At 45.5% G+C, this 17,902-nt stretch overlaps 1 protein-coding gene across 10 annotated transcripts in view; it reads right to left on the bottom strand.

Annotated features, from left to right (window-relative positions):
• gse1b (Gse1 coiled-coil protein b) overlaps nt 1-17,902 on the bottom strand; it is a 602,615-nt gene that overhangs the window by 103,203 nt on the left and 481,510 nt on the right. For 7 of the 10 annotated variants that reach the window (XM_043706595.1, XM_043706596.1, XM_043706598.1 and 4 more), the window contains one exon: nt 6,538-6,756. In XM_043706595.1, coding sequence (XP_043562530.1) covers nt 6,538-6,756 — 219 coding nt within the window. Of the gene's footprint in view, nt 1-6,537; nt 6,757-9,430; nt 9,437-14,047; nt 14,070-14,282; nt 14,353-17,902 lie in introns of those variants that run through there. The other 3 variants (XM_043706599.1, XM_043706603.1, XM_043706604.1) reach the window with 3 other exon arrangements.

Raw genomic sequence — 17,902 nt, 5'->3', positions numbered from 1 at the left:
AAGGAGATTGGGGAGCAGGAGGGAGGTGAAGGAGGTGCGAACTGAGAGACATCGAAGGAGACAGAGACGTGGGGAGGGGAGAAAGATGAAGAGGGTGCACAAGGAAGGGATGGTAGGGGACAGAGAAAGATATAAGAAGGGAAGGGATGAGAGAGAGAGAGAAAAGAGACAGAGCAAAAGAGAGGAAAAAAAGGGGTCAGACAGTTTGATCCTGAAGTACACTAGATTTGGGCAGACAGGTGCCAATAGAACCACATAAATGCCAGGCAATGCCTGCCTTCAATAAGAGACAATCTAACCATCGCCTTTAATATTCAATGGTGTCAATCACCCATTATTAACATCCTGGAACTACACCAACCAGAAACTGAACTGAAACACATCACATAGATACTGTGGCTAAAACAGCAGGACAAAGGCTTTGGATCCTGTAGCGAATAATTCACCTCCTGACTCCTTAAAGCCTGTCCACCATCTACCAGGCACGTCAGGAGCGTGATGGAATACTCCCTACTTGCCTGGATGGGCACAACTCCAACAACACTCGAGAAGCTTGACACCATCCAGGACAAAGCAGCCCGCTTGACTGATACCACATTGGCAAGCATCCACTCCCTTCGCCAGTGATGCTCAGTAGCAGCAGTGTACACTATGTACAAGATGCACTGCAGAAATTCACCAATGTTCCTTAGACAGGGTGTTCCAAACCCCAAGCAATTTCACCTGGACAAAGAGTAGCAAAGGCCCCTAATGTCCAACATCACTTCTTGCTGTCAATGGGGTGAAGACAAGAAATGGCTCTGTTCAATTGGGTAGACCTGCCTGCTACAACAGCCTACCTGCAATTACTAATGTGATTTAAGGTCAAAAGAGAGAACCTTAGGGGAGGCAGAATTAGAATTAGGTTTATTGTAGTGTGTACTCAAGTACGGGAGTACAGTGAAAAGTGTACAATGTCACCTCTCATGGTACTATCTGAAGTACAAAGTACCTTAATTGAGACATATAGATAATCAGAGGGTTAGATAGGGTGGACAGTGAGAGCCTTTTTCCTAGGATAGCGATGGCTAGCACGAGGGGATATAGCTTTAAATTGAGGGGTGATATATATATAGGACAGATGTCAGGGGTAGTTTCTTTACTCAAGAGAGCAGTAGGGGTGTGGAATGCACTGCCTACAACAGTAGCAATTGGTTCCACAGGCCAGCACAACATCGAGGGCTGAAGGGCTTGTACCGCACTCTAATGTTCCTTGGTACAAATCTTAGATACAAAGGGTGCTTGGGTACCAAGGGGTGCTCAGTGAGTGACCATGGAACTGCTCCTGAAGAGAATGGGGAATGGGAGTGGAAAGTGGGAGGACAACCTGAGACTAAAAGGACATTTAATGTAAAGAAAAAGAAATGATTCTCAGGTCTCAGGCAGTCAGGCAATTTCTTCCTTCGAATTCACACTGCTGAAACATGCACAGCAACTGACGGAGATTAAATATTGAGTAGCACCATCCTTGTGCTAGAACAACACATTATAAAGCCTGGGGACAGATGAAATATCAATGGAGCATATCAGAATGTAATCTATATTGAAAGGGGCAGGTTCTTTATTCAAACAAGCTCTTAGGGTACGACAAATGATGTGGCATTTGGATTACTTAGGATGAATTGAATTTCAAACTGTGCCCTGAAGATAGACGTGTTTTGGAAGATGTCTCAGTAACAGAATTTACATATGTCTGCTGCAAATGAAGCGAACTCATAGCCACAAGCACCATGCAGCAGAGACTTTCCCGTTAGCTCCATGCTTGGAGAAACAAAGTACTTGGTTGCACAGAAGGGATATTATACACTGATGGAGAGTACTGCTCCGGATGCCTCCTAGGTCTCAAGGTCCAAGTGTCCAAGGCAAGGGTTTCAAAGATACCACCTAAACCTCTTTCCTCAGTTACTGAACATCATTGGTAGTCAAATCTGCATAACTGCTATGAAAACAATGGAGGAGGAACTCTGCATTTACATAGCAGCTGTCACAACCTCTGGATATCCGCAGACAACAAAGCTCCTCCAATTTGAGCAGCCATGATTTGAAGAGGTCATGCCTTGCATTGTTTGAACCTCAAGCTCGGTGACACGTTCTTCACATCCTTCCGTCTCACTTTGTTTCTTTAAGGCACTCGTGAAAATCTTCCTCTTTGACTAAACGTTTGGTCTTCAGGTCTAATATCTTCTAAGTACTCTTGGAAGTGACTTCTAGCGGTTTATAATGTTTAAAAGGTGCTGCACAAGCTGTTTATTATTGGACACAGCTGCTTTTGTAATCCAAGGAAATGGAAATCAATTTGCAGGCCAGGTAAAAAGAATGAAAAAGGACCAGATAGTTTACTTTCCTAAAGCCACATTGGTTGATGCATAAATGTTGGCCAGGATCTGGTAATGTGGGGCCTCAAACAACATAAGAAATAGGAGCAGGAGTCGGCCCCTCAAGCCTCTCCTGTCACTCTGTCATATTATGGCTGAAGTGTCCCAGGTCACAATTCCTTTTTTGTGCCACCCCCTCATTGCCCTCAACTCCCTGATACTTCATAAATCTACCTACCTCCTCTTTAAATACTTTCGGTGATCTCGCCTCCACAACTCCCAGGGGTTGTGAACTCCTGACACTCACTCCCCTCTAGGAGAAGAAATTCCTTTCATCTCGGTTACAGAATAAGGAGGCATTTAAGTAAAAATACGCCCTGGTTCAAAGTTCCTTCAAGAGTGGAAACATCTCAACATCTATCTCGTCCAGCCTTCTCCGAATCTTATGTTTCAATAAGATCACCCCTTTTGTTCTTCAAAACTCATATTAACAAGGGCCTAACCTGTTGAGTGTTCCATGATGCACCAACTCCAAGTGAGTTTCTTTCAAACTGCTTCTAATGTCAGTATATTCTTCCTTAAATACGGGGACTAAAACTGTACAGGATTCTCCAGTTATTGCTTCAACAATAGCCTGTGGAGTTGTAAGAAAGCTTCCCTTTTTTTACGCTTAAACCCCCAGCAATAAATGCCAGAGTTCCATTTGTCTTCTCCTACATTCTACCTTCTTGTGTTTCTGTGTTGTGAGTGTCTCTTTATCTAACTAATTGATTCTTCCTTTTAAAATTAATGACCTCACACGTTCCTACATTAAACTCTACTTGCCAAGTATTTTGCCTGCTCACTCAATCCATTGACAGCCCCTTGCAGATTCCTCATGTCCTCATCTCAACATGCCTTTGCACTTATACTTGTATCAAAAACAAATGTGGATGCACTACACTCAGCCCCTTGTTAATACAGATGGCAAATAACTGAAGCCCTAGCTCTGATCTACTGGTTAGGTTTCTCCAACCTGAAAAAAATTCAGTCATATTGACTCTCAGTCTTGTGTGTGTTAACTGATCCTCACTCAATGGTCATGCATTGCTCTGAACTCCTATCTGCTTTAATAATCTTTTATGTGGCACCCTATTGAATGCTTTAAAGAAATCCAAATATGTTGCATCCACCAGTTCCCCTTTGTCAACTCTGTTTGTTATATCCTCAAAGAATGCTAGCAAATTTGCCAAACCTGATTTCTCTTTCACAAAACCATGCTGACTCAGTTTGATTGCATTCAGCTTTTCGAAATATCCTGTTATTTCTTCCTTAATAGTGGACTCGAGCAGTTTCCAATGACAGATGTCAGGTTAATTGCTTACAATTACCTGCTTTCACTCCCCCTACCTACTTGAGCAGGGGTATCACATTAGCTTCATTCCAAACTGCTGGAGCTCTCTTAGAATCAAATGAGTTTTGGAAGATTTTGAACAATGCCTCCACTATCTCTGCAGCTCCTTCCTTGAAAACACTTGGATGAAACCATCAGGTGCTGGTGGCTTGATTAGTTTTAGGTCCACTTGTTTATCGCTTGCAGTGGAGACTGTCACAAGACTTTAGGTCAATGTCATCTCTCAGACGTGATGTCTCCAACAATGAACTGAAAGTCATCAATAATCCCAGAGGACCACAGGCTCATCTCTCGTGAGACAGAATTGACTGTTTGAGAGTTTAACCCAAGGGTAACTGCACTGCAGGTAAACGGTGAGGTTGAGAAGGAAAAGCCGATATGGGAATTGAGCTCTTGCTGTTGGGGGTCAGAAACCAGCCATCCAACCGACTGAGCTAACTGAAACCCGACCTTTACTCTGCACTCCATTTGATGGCATGGGTGAGGCAGTGAGACCCAACACACTCTCTCAAGCAGGACAAATCAGAGCATTTGCCAACAGTGCAGATTGTAAAATGTTACACAAGCATCGTAGACTTTAAGATAACATTGACATGCTTCCATTTCTCTCTGTATTTATTATTAGCATCAACTCATTCTCTCCCTCACTGTTGTGCACAATTCCCCATTCCACAGCAACAATATTTGAGGCAGCAAGCCTCAATTAGGCTGTTGGCTTGGGATACCCTGCAATCGACTGTGCCAGGTTGGGACTAAGTATCCCTATGGCTTTGTGACGCATCATGTCAGAACAAAGAACAAAGAAAATTTACAGTCCAGGAATAGGCCCTTCGGCCGCCGAAATCTGAGCCGATTCAAATGTACTTTCTAAACCTGTCGGTCAAATCCTAAGCATTTGTATCCCTCTACTCCCCACCTATTCATGCATCTGTCCAGATGCATTAGATTACTTACAGTGAGGAAACAGGCCCTTCAGCCCAACAAGTCCACACCGACCCGCCGAAGCGAACCCACCCATGCATTTACCCCTTCACCTATCACTATGGGCAATTTAAGCATGGCCAATTCACCTGACCTGCACATCTTTGTGACTGTGGGAGGAAACCGGAGCACCCGGAGGAAACCCACGCAGACATGGGGAGAATGTGCAAACTCCACATAGTCAGTTGCCTGAGGCGGGAATTGAACCCAGGTCTCTGGCGCTGCGAGGTAGCAGTGCTACCCAATGTGCCACCGTGCCGCCCAAATGCATCTTAAATGAATCTACCGTGCCTGCCTCTACCACCTCTGCTGGTAACGCATTCCAAATGCCCACCATCCTCTGTGTGAAGTACTTGTCACGTGTATCCCCCTTAAACTTTTGACCTCTCACCTTGAAAGCATGGCCTCTCGTTATTGAATCCTTCACCCTGGGAAAAAGCTTGTCTCTATCCACCCTGTCTATACCCTTCATGATTTTGTAAACCTCAATCTTGCTCAACTCACAGAGCATGTCCAGAGAAAAGACTAAGTTCCAATACACTGTTTAACTGTGATTTGCAGTGTAACAAGCTTAATATTTACAGAGGAACACAAGCTATCGGACAGGAAGGGAACATCATGATCCACCTGTCCACAAAACATTGTCTTTCTCTTGTTCTTAGATGTTTCAATCTCATGTTCTGCTGGACACTCCAAAGTGCTGTTCTATTAATTAATCTCCTCAGAGAAGCACGCAATAGGCTTTTCAGCAGGACAGGCAATGTTTACAGCTTTTAACCGCTGGGAAAGAACATTTAGTTCTTCAAACACTTGGGAAGGATGACCACATCTCTGTGGTCTAACTGAAAAGATTTCCCTTTGCTCTGGTACAGTCAACCAAATACTAGACAGCAGAATTCCTCATTTGCCTGGAACAGGAGAATCCCAAATAAGTTCTGTGAACTCCTATTATTTTCGCCCCTTAGCCACCATTTCATTTTAGCTGGATATTACCATCAATCCTGTTTTGTTCTTTTTCTGACTGGAGGACACAGTGTACCAGGTTAGGGCCCAAATTAAATACAGTTCACCCATCTATGTGGCGTGTTGCAAGGCTTCCCTAATCTCCACCATCTGCCAGGCTCCAGTCTGATAACTGCAAAGCAGTGTGAGACAAAAGTACAGGCAAGAAAAGCTCAGCAGATTATTATTTCCTGGCAGGAACCTGTGTAAGATGAAGAGGAGTTACTTCCTTCCCTTTACTGAATATCCTGAGTCTATACTGTGTGTTAGCCACACTCTCCTGAAAACTCAGTCGCCTAGAGAAACACAGTGGCCTTAAAGGTGGTATTCCAGCCTTTCTTCACCACCTCGGTCTATACCATTTTCCAGCAGCAGACCATGGATCAAGAGCAAGAGTGGGACCCTACTAACTTTTGCAACCAATGCAGCATGGATCGGGCATTTAACCTGATTATTCTCCAGAACAGTACGACTCTGCACCACACTGAATTTTCCTATTGCTTTTTTTTTGGGCATTTTGTCCAGTTAGTGGAAGGATTTGTCGAATGAGAGAAAATTCTCGAGAAGCTCAGAATGAGCAGAGAACAGGAGCTGCATGTATAACTCTTATCATGCCCTTATCACACCAGGCCATCTGAATCAGTGGGGGAATGATGGTGATCGCTTGTGAAACCTCGCAGTCACCCAACCTGTTGTTTGACACTTCACAGCGACAGAGCATGTGGCTCTAATGCAGCTCTGAATCAGCTGGCTGTTTTCCCTCCCTCTCTCTCTTACTCACACAAACACAAACACACACTCACTCACCTCTGGGCTCTTCTGCTTGTTTGGCGAGTTTGCGGAGTGCGGCTGCAAAGCTGGCAGAATGCGCTGACGGTACCGACAAGGTGCTGTTAGCTGCTGGGCTGCCATTGGGCACTATGGAGCCATTGAGGGAGGATGGGTTGAGGGGGCTTACGGTGGCCGTCGTCCGAGTCGCAGTCGAGATCATTCCCAGTGAAGGTGACTTTGGCTCATGGCTCATGCCTAGAGTTTGGTGATGGTGAGGAGTTGGATGGGGTGGGGGGGAAGAAGGGTGGAGGGAGAAACAGAAAAAAAAGGAGAGAACAAAGATTTAGATGGGAGGGGGAGAAAAGAGCTGAAACCTTCCTTCTACAATGCATGAATAGGTTAAGTGAAAGCAGGACAATATGATTTGTATGCAGTAACTTGCTGTATTTATAGCATTGCATTGTTTGACAATTTTGAAACAAGGCACTAATTTGTGAAATATTTTTGGAAGAACGACATTAAGAGGTAATAAGCTAAGCTTTCAAATTGAAAGTGGTAATACACACATATATATTGTGGACGCCCATGTAATGATACACACTTGCATGTATACACACACACACAGAACAAATATGCATGCATGCATACTCAGATATTGTACGTTTATATACACACAGACACACACACACAGACACAGACACACACACAGACGCACACACACGAATGTGCAGACACAAAGACCCATTCTCAGATAAGCAGCTGCTCAGGATTCACAATCTATAATTTCTGGACTGCATTTAAGATAGATAACACTGGCATTTTGTCAGGCTGGAGCAGGCAGCCTATTGAGCAGGTTTACAAGCACATCAATTGGGACATGTGACCCGCAGCGTCCTCTCACATCAAACACAAGACTAATTACACTTTCTCATGAACTTTTGACAGGCAAGTGTTGGCACCAGTTGAGAAATAGCTGTCTCTCGGAGAACAGGACCAAGGGATCATATGCCCTTTGGCCACCTTGCGGCCAATACGTTATAGACAGTGACAGGCAAAAGCTGAAATGCAAGCGTCGAAGGGAATTTAGGATTGCATCAATCTGTTGGAGTGTCAATAGAATATTTCCACATTTTCTTTCAAATCACATGCAACTCAAACTCCTGAAGTTTCAAGCCAAGCGGATTTAGAGTCATACAGCATGGAAACAAACCCAATTAGCCCATGCTGACCAGGTTCCCAAATTAAATTAGTCCCACCTGCCTGCTCCTGGCCCAGATCCCTCCAAACCCTCCTATTCATGTACTTATCCAAATGTCTTTTAAATGTTGTAACTGTACCTGCACCACCACTTCCTCTGGCAGTTCATTCTACGTGCATAAAGTACAAAAGTGGCTAGCTTTTGCATGAGACCAATCAATGGGAAAAACCTGGCATGGCAGGAGGTGATGGGGGTGTGATCAAGACAGCACAAGTAAGGGTTGACATGAGGCTGGAAGATGCTGGGACATGATACTTCACCCGGTCCCACAAAAATTGTAATATTTAAGGAAATACCGACGTTTTCTGAGCAGCTCCTGCTATAATTTCCTCAGTCAATCACCAGTTTTCGGGCCAAGAAATGGAAACTTGGACGTATCAACCACGCGTACCTAGTCCTAGGCTTCTTGGGTTATCTTTTTAAAGAGTTTAATTTTTGCGATAGCTCAATGTGTGCAAAGCACAACAAAAATGACCATATTCCAAATGGATTGGAACATTGAGGTGGAGAAAGTGAGGACTACAGATGCTGGAGATCAGAGTCGAGAGTGTGGTGCTGGAAAAGCACAGCAGGTCAGGCAGCATCCAAGGAGCAGGAGAATCGAAATTTCGGCATTCCTGATGAAAGGCTAATGCCCGAAAAGTCGATTCTCCTGCTCCTCGGGTGCTGCCTGACCGGGTTGGAACATTAACCCTGGACTGTAACACAACGCTGTTAGGGTGCATTACTCAGAGTAGTCATGGTTCACATTCCCAGAAAAAAATGCATGTGAGTGAGGTCCAGTTATAAACAGATTCTGGATTAGTGGTGCTGGAAGAGCACAGCAGTTCAGGCAGCATCCAAGGAGCACTGCTCCTCGGATGCTGCCTGAACTGCTGTGCTCTTCCAGCACCACTAATCCAGAATCTGGTTTCCAGCATCTGCAGTCATTGTTTTTACCCAGTTATAAACAGGCCAATCAAACGCACACCACACAAAAGTTATACAAAATACCTAAGCAGACTAAACCGTTGACAGGTTCCTCAAATATCTGTCCAATATCTTTCCAAATTTATGAAATCAGCTTTGACATTGCACGTAAACAAAATGAGTGCAAACGTTTCTCTGTATCTCTCAGAGATCATTTGACAGCAATTTTAAACGAGCTTTATGATTACTGCTGTCAGTTGGTTATGTTTCAAACTGTCTCCTATAATTTAGGACAGAAAAGAATTTGAACTGGACGATGGTGTGAATGCGTGTTAAACTCTGCCCGGTGACAATCTATGTGACCTGATTGCCATAGAAATGGCAGCCCAGAACAACATCTGTTGGAAGTCAGGTGTGAGCTTTAACACCTGGAGAAAAAGGAGAAGGAGGCCTTTCTTGCTGCTTGCAGACTTTCAAAGGCAGACTAAGAGTTTGGGGGGGGGGAACATCCATGATAGATACTACTGTGCCAGGCAGAAGGGAAGGTTAAGCTCCAAGCAGAATGCAGGTAAGGATGGAAAACCAGTCTGAGGAAACAAGACTGATGAACAGTGCAAGACCATGGAATCAGCACACTGGAGCTTGCAAGGAACAGTGCATTTGATTTACACAAAGGGTTGACTGAAAGTAACTTTGTGTTTGAAAGAACACTAGAAAATCCATCTTGGTGAAGCAAGGAAACAGGATCCTATTAGTGCAGACCAGCAGGGTTTGGATTTAATACCCAGTGAGGACTGCAGATGCTGGAGATCAGAGACAAAAAGTGTGGTGCTGGAAAAGCACAGCAGGTCAGACAGCACTGGGAATTTCGTATCTCTTTTAAGAATTTATCAGTCTCTATGTGGATTGCAGCACTTATCTGGATATTGACTCATATGCCAGTGCAAATATCTTTCAAAAACTGTGATCAACTCGAAAACTTCTGTTAGGTCGCCTCTTACCCTTTGACCGGCCCAGCAAACAAGACAGCGGGAAAGGAAGAACGATCCGTGAGTGAAGTAGCAGCAGAGTTGGAAAGGAGGGGAAGCCAAAAGTTCAAGGACTAAAGGTCAAAGGAATGATGAAGCACCAGGCAGCGAGAGGGGAGGGCGGTGTGAGCAAAAGAGACCAAGGCAGCAATTCTCGAAACAAAATCAGAAATTTGCTGGAAAAGCTCAGCAGGTCTGGCAGCATCTGTGGAGAGGAATCTGAGTTAATGTTTCAGGTCCAGTCACCTTCCTTCAGGACTATTGAACCATCCTCGTCATGGAAGGAGAGGGAAACAAAAACAGATTGGCGCACACAAAGGGAAAGTTGAGAGAATGTAATACTTAATGGGCTGGAGGGGAAACCTGGATGCATGGAATCATCGAATCCCTACAGTGTGGAAATAGTACATTCAGCCCATCGAGTCTACAGTAACCCTCCAAACAGCATACTTCTCAGACCCACCCCCCTATTCTATTGCTGTAACACTGCACATGCCATGGCTAACTCACCTAGCCTGCATCTCCCTGGACACTATGGGCAATTTCCCAAGGCCAATCCACCTAACCTGCACATCCTTGGACTGTGGGAGGAAACTGGAGCATCCAGAGGAAACCCACACAGATGTGGGAGAATATGCACACTCCACACAGACAGTCACCTGAGGGTGGAATCAAACCTGGCTCCCTGGTACTGTGAGGCAATAGTGCTAACCACTGTGCCATCTTGGCACCCCAAGGTGGAGGGTGGAGTGGGCAAACAGAATGGCAATGTTTAGAGAGTAGGAGTGAAAATGGGGAACAGTAAGTACAGCGGCGATGGTGATTGGGGGGGGGGGGGATGTGTGCTAGCGAAACAGAATCCAGAATTTCAAAACTAAATGACATTCCATTTCAGAACTGTACGGATTCAGTTCAAGGAAATTAATACATATTTCCATCATAGACACTCCAACAAATAACTCTTGGTAGTTTTAACGTGCTGTGCCATTTGTTGGTGGAGATGGATTTCCCAAAGAGGAGGCAAAAGAACTCTACATTCCTGTGATTTCCTCAGCAGATTTACAAAGATGTTGCCAGGGTTGGAGGGTTTGAACTATAGGGAGAGGGTGAATAGGCTGGGGCTGTTTTCCCTAGAGTGTCAGAGGCTGAGGGGTGACCTTCTAGGGGGTTATAAAATCATGAGGGGCATGGATAGAGTAAATAGACAGTCTTTTCCCTGGGGTGGCACAGTACAGAACTAGATGGCTTAGGTTTAGGGTGAGAGGGGAAAGATTTAAAAGGAGAGCTAAGGGGCAACCTTTTCACACAAAGTGTGGTGCATGAATAGAATGAGCTGCCAGAGGAAGTGGTGGAGGCTGATACAATTACAGCATTTAAAAGGCATCTGGATGGGCATATGAATAGGAAGGGTTTAGTGTGAGATGGGCTAAGTGCTGGCAAATGGGACTAGTTTAGGATATTGCATTGGCATGGATGATTTGGACCGAAGGGTCTGTTTCCGTGCTGTACATCTTTATGGCTCCATGACTGTATGGACTCAGCTCTAGGAATCAATACATATTCCCAATATAGGCATTTCAACAAACAATTCTTGGTAGTTATAATGTGGTGCACCATTAATTGGCTGAGAAGGATTTCCCATCAGTGACAGCTCAAAGAGGAGGCAAGAGAACTCTGCAGGAAATCCTGCGTTTCCTCAGTGCACATGGTGATACTGAGCCACACAGACTGGCAACAACAGGGCTGAGGCCTGGTCAGACCTGGGATTGGGGTTGGTGTTGAAGTGGTGAGGAGGAGGAGAAGAGGGCAAATACTCAACTCTCCCTCACTAGCTTCACGAGAGGAAGAAAGAACATCTCAACACTTGAAGAAAGCCCACATCCCTGCTCCTCACTCCTGTGTGCCTGAGCAGAGTGTAAGAGTAGACATTGGTTATCAGTGAGTCGAAGGATTAGTTTTTATGTCTGATATAATTGGTTAACAGGGCTCACAGAAAACCACCATCACTTATTAAACCTTACCTCAGGGTGAATCATCATTCTGAGGGTGAAGAGGGTGAAAACATTGAGAGGGAGAATGAACAGATAGCTGATTTCCTCTGACAGTGTACTTAGGGATTCATTAACGAACAAAATAAAAATACATTACAACCTGATTTAATGAAAAGGGAAGGGGACAATTGCAAACACTGCTCCCTTAAGGCTCAGGGTGGAAATGTTGCTTAGAACCATTTGTAAACATTCTGACGGTGATGCTGGACTTTGCAGTGTGACCAGGAAAGGTTTAGAATTATAAAGCTTGCTGTTGCAATTCAGCAGGCTTCTCACACAACCTTCTCAGCCTGGTCCCACTCACAGCCAAACAAAAATAGCCGAGGTATCACAATGGGCACGGCGATCCTGTCAGGTTAGACAAATGGCAGCGTTGGACCAAGAAAGGCTTGATCGGGGGAAGGAGTGGGGGGGGGGGAAACAAAGAGCAATAGTCTCCCCCTTTAATGGGCTTCTCACTATATTCCCCACAACAGCTGAAGAGATTGTTTGCTATTCCAATTCGTAGCATCAGCGCTTGGGAATAAATTACTTCACTGGGTGTGTGATTGATGAGATATGATTGCACATGTAGTTTATTGGGTAAGGAAGACGAGTGGTGCTCAGCATCTCAGAGGGAATGGCGGGGGGACAGTGAAGCAGCCCCTCCAGGTCATTACGACCAGCTTGCTCTGAATTACGAAAGCTTCCCTGTCACCCGCTCTTGCACGTGTGTGACTCTCTGCACTCCGTGCTCGTTAGTCGCAGGCCTCACTTTATTTCCTCCTGGTCCCCATTAATGCCACAAAAGCCATTACTAATCACAGATCTACTGTTTCCTGCAGTTCCCTAATTACAAAAACCCAGTCCGCGGCAGTCTTCTGACTTCAAACCACATTCTGCGATCGCCATGCACTGTAATTACAAACTAACAGTTTGGATGATTTTTTTTTGCTGGATCCATGCTGGACCCCTCCTGGATAATTATCCCCTAGAGCGTTGAGCTGGCAGGTCTCCTATTTAATCGGAGGCACACATTTGTGTCCTGCACTTCATAATAATCTCTCTTGACAATTTTCATTACAATTGGAAGAATGTTGAACAAATAAACAGTATTATTTAGCTGCCTCCTTCATCTCAGACAACTTTTCCACCCCCTTGGGGCTAGTACTCAGCATATTAACAGTGATAGGCCTGTATGTATGCTGCACACATGATAGCATATGACATTCAGCTGATCTCTCTACAAGCCAGTTGAATTCTACGGTCCATTATAATAAAATTTGAATTTGCAGGATTTTTTTTTCTTACAAATGTCCTGACCCTTTTTCTACTATCCCCAACCCCCAAACGCTAAGTGTTTCATTTCTGCTTTCCACAAGTCAACATGACTGCTACTTCAATCTTTATCTCTCCTCTTTTCCATAACCCCAACTGACCAAACTAAAAAAGCAGCAAAGTTGAATTCCTTCCCAATGAACGAGGGGTATAGACAGAGTTAATGGTAGCTGTCTTTTCCCTAAGTTGGGAGATTTCAAGACTAGGGGCACATTTTTTAAGTTGAGAGGAGAACCATTTTAAAAAGATGAGGGTCTTTTTTTTACATGGAGGGTGGTTCATGTGTGGAATGAACTTCCTGAGGATGTGCTGGATGTGGGTACAGTTGAAATATGTGAAAGACATTTGGACAAGTACATGGATAGGAAAGGTTTGGAGGGATATGGGCCAGGAGGAGGCAGGTGGAGCTAGTTTAGTTTGGGATTATGTTTGGCATGGACTGGTTGGACCGAAGGGTCTGTTTCTGTGGTGGATGATTCTATGACCGCCATCTCTCTGGATCCCCAGCTTAGTGTTGACTCCTTCAGAACAGAATCTCCTGAAGGAGAATCACAGGACCTGAAATTAGATTAGATCCCCTACAGTGTGGAAACAGGCCCTTCGGGCCCAACCAGTCCACAGCAACCCTCCGAAGAGTAACCCACCCAGACCCATTTCCCTCTGACTAATGCACCTAAAACTATGGACAATTTAGCATGGTCAATTCACCTGACCTGCACATCTTTGCACTGTGGGAGGAAACCGGAGCACCTGGAGGAAACCCACGCAGACACGGGGAGAGTGTGCAAACACCACAGAGACAGTCGCCCAAGGCTGGAATCGAATCTGGGATCCTGGTGCTGTGAGGCAGCAGTGCTAACCACTGAGCCACCTGGCCGAGTGTTAATTCTGTTTCTCTCTCCACTGATGCTGCCAGATCGGCTGAGTTCCTCCAGCACTGTTTGTATTTGCATGTCCTGTTCTGAGCAGCAAACCATCCTCACCAGCAGGTGGGTTCCGTGAGCACACTTCTGGAGGCTGCCAATGACACAAATGTCAGGCAACCGCGATGGGGAATGAGGTATCACCCAGGAAACACCATCGCCAGGGTACACATGGTGCTAAATCCAGCTGGGCACTATCCAGATCACGTACTGCTCTCCGGGTTATGCCAGAGCAAGTGTGCCAAGGACAGCTCAGGTCAAACACCCCTTGCGGCTGCAATGGATTACTAGTCACCTCCAGAGCTGGGAGCAGAGACAGGCAGAAGAACAGTTCCCTGACTCCATGCCATGTTTGCTTGAGGGTGGGGGAGGGGTGAGATTGAGGGCATTGTGTCATGTGCAATCGATCCAGGTGTTGTATGTAGCCAATCAGGCCCATTAAACAACTAATGAAGGCCAATTACAGGAGGCTAACTGGAATTTCCCCGGACCATTCAGTTTTGAGAGACCACCTGCTGTCCTTAATTGGACAGAAGAGGCCTGCAGAGGAGATATCCCACTTTACAATGGCCCGTGGAGGCATTTCCAACACCCTGAAACAGTTCCAACCTCTGCTTCCCATCCCCAGAGGACAGTCCAGTATCCAGCTGACAACACAATGAACTCTAATTTCTGGTATCCCCTGTCAGCCTTCACCGGATCAGATACCATCAGCTGACAGGGGCTGGCAATAAAGGGAACTAAATTCTGAACATTCTGTAACACGGGCTGGGATCTAATGGGAATCTTCTTAGGCGACATAACACAAGCAAGGTGCACAATGCCTCAATCAGCTGGGTCACATATCCATCACAAATTCACCTGCACCTCCACACACATCATTTACTGCATCCGCTGCACCCGATGTGGCATCCGCTGCACCCGATGTGGCTTCCTCTACATTGGGGAGACAGGCCACCTACTTGCGGAACGTTTCAGAGAACACCTCTGGGACACCCGCACCAACCAACCCAACCGCCCTGTGGCTGAATATTTTAACTCCCCCTCCCACTCCGGCAAGGACATGCAGGTCCTTGGCCTCCTCCATTACGAGACCATGGCAACACGACGCCTGGAGGAAGAGTGCCTCATCGACCTCTCCTCCCCCACCCCCTCTCTGGCCTATCACCTCACCTTAACCTCCTTCCACCTATCGCAGTCCCAACACCCCTCCCCCAAGTCCCTCCTCCCTACCTTTTATCTTAGCCTGCTTGGCACACCCTCCTCATTCCTGAAGAAGGGCTTATGCCCGAAACGTCGATTCTCCGGCTCCTTGGATGCTGCCTGACCTGCTGCGCTTTTCCAGCAACACCTTTTTCAGCTCTGGGTCATAAGCTGACACTGTGGACATCCACAAAACAATATAGAAAATAGAAAAGTGATCACACTTGATCGAAGATTTGGGTGGAACTCTGGACGGGTAGTTTGTGAATTAAGATATGAATAGGAAGGTTTGGAGGGATATGGGCTGGGTGCTGGCAAGTGGGACGAGATTAGGTTGGGATATCTGGTCAGCATGGCTGTGTTGGACCGAAGGGTCTGTTTCCATGCTGTATATCTCTTTGACTCTATAAGAGCCTCTCCCATTGAGGCTGGGCAGAGGTGATCAGTGCAGACAGCTGACCCTACTCGATGTCCATACTTCCCCAAAGAAAATTAAACAAATTAAACTGTCACAATGAATCCGGGTTTCAACAGTGAGTCAAACTGGATTTGAAATGCTAATTCTGCTTCTCCCCACAGATGTGGTCAGACTTGCTGAAACGTTTCTTTCCCCAGCACTTTCAGTGTTTATTTCAGCTCTGCAGCATTTACACTTTGTTGGCTTTCCTCTCATTATGCATCAGTATTTTCCTGTTCTCCTCAATGTGGGATTGCTGACTAGGGCCTACATTCACTCCACATCCATTACTGTCCTTGAACTGAGTGGTTTGCTGGGCCACACCAGTGAGCAGTTAAGAGTCAGGCACATTGCTTTGGATTTGGAGTCACTTGTAGGCCAGACCAGGTAATGACGGCAGATTTCCTTCACGAAAGGACATTCGAGCCAAATGGGTATTGAATGATAGTTTCATGGTCACCATTATCGAGACTAGCTTTCAATTCCTACATTTTATCGAGTGAGGTTAAATTCCATGGTAGGAGTTAGAACTCATGGTTCAGAACGTTCGACCAGGTCTCTGGATTACTGACCCAATGAGATTACACTGGACCACTGTTATAGTGCAAGCAAGCCTTCTGCCATTAAAAAATCATCTTCACTTTGGAACTGGGGTGACGTCCAAGGAAGACATTTGATCCCATGGTCTTCTCTTATAGAGCATTCCTTTCAAAATTCATCAACCATTCCAATACTCTGTCTGAAATCGAAGAATTAAATGGAGAGTCCCAAGACCTCCCCACCAGCCTTTGGGAATACTGAATGATCCCACTATACCCCAATTTCATGAGGAGCTTGCAATCATTCACAGAACAGTCAATTAGTCAGTAAAAGATTTTGTTTGAAACAATAGCCTGTTTGGTCTCCCTTAGCAACATGGTCTTGGTAATCGCAATAGCTGCAGAAAGTACTCGTGTGCTCAAACAGGCCAAGCATTATTAACAGTGAAAGCATTGATTGCCCTGAGGCACATTCAGTGCTCTATTATACCATCGCCTTGTCTCCTCAGCTGGAGCTGAACCTGTTACATTAACTTTGTCCAGTCAATCATCAGCCAGTTCAGAGACAGGAGAAACAAAAGGAAAATGGAAGGGATGAGTGGTGGGGGTGAGCGTGGATTGACAATAAAAAGGTCCCAGGATGTCGTGAAGGGATTCTTATTGTTCTCAGAGCACAGCAATTGTCCTCATCACCAGCAACCTCCAGCCCTCCAAAAATACATGACATTTGTACAACAGGCCATACTTTATACTTGTTTCATCTCTTTACTCAGTCCCTGCTGGAACCTTTTTAACCCCCTGTACAACTGTCAGGCTCATGGGATTTTGTTTTCCTAATAGCACCATCCATCTCCAGGCCTGGGTCTGTTCCATGATACCTTTCCCTTCCCCCTAATCCAGGTGTCTTCTGCACCCCCCTCCCCTTGTGAGCCACCCAAAGACACACATACCTCCTGTGACTGCCCCACCCCACAACTCCTACCTCCCTCCTGCAAAATCCTATTGACCTGTTCATTCTTTTCTTTTTGAACTTGGTTGTTGAGCTTTGGAAAGCTATTCCACCATGAAACACATCACATTCACACCAGCCAGTGTCTGTACATATGCATTTTATGGCAGACATATGTATTGGTATCAACTGCCCATAGCCAATGCCACAGACGGAATCTAACCTGCTAAGCCACCATCTAATTAGAGCCCGAGAAGGCAAATATAGTTTGAAGGGACAGCACAGAAATAGGCCATTTGACCCAAGTGACGTAATGTCTATGCTCCACACAAGCCTCCTCCCACCCTCTGTGAGAGGCCACTTTGAGAACAGTGTGTACAATTCTGGTCATGAACTTAATGAGGGACATCCTTGCATCGGAAGCAGTTCAGAGAAAGTCCGCTAGGCTACTTCCTGGGTCAAAAGGGTCATTTTATGAGATAGGTGGGGTGAGGAGGGGATTGCAGAAACGGAGGGTATATTTTGTCAAAGCTTCTCCCAATCTGACAGAAAAACTCACTTGCTTATTGAAATGGAGGCAAATGTATTCCTGAGTTACAGCAGTAGAGTGGGAAGTACTCCAGATTATTTGGCCCCTCTGTGCAGTCCATGTTGCAGGCCTCAGTACTGTCTTATACTGTGTGCCATTTCTCTTCACTCCCATTTTACAGCAGACCATGCTCTCTCACTCACAGGCTAACAGCCATCAGTCAAACACTGCCATTTAA

Source organism: Chiloscyllium plagiosum, chromosome 17, assembly GCF_004010195.1.
Source record: "Chiloscyllium plagiosum isolate BGI_BamShark_2017 chromosome 17, ASM401019v2, whole genome shotgun sequence".
Classification (NCBI taxonomy): Eukaryota; Metazoa; Chordata; class Chondrichthyes; order Orectolobiformes; family Hemiscylliidae; genus Chiloscyllium; species Chiloscyllium plagiosum.
Note: the sequence above shows the minus strand (reverse complement) of the source record. Positions and strands in the feature narration are given on the sequence as shown.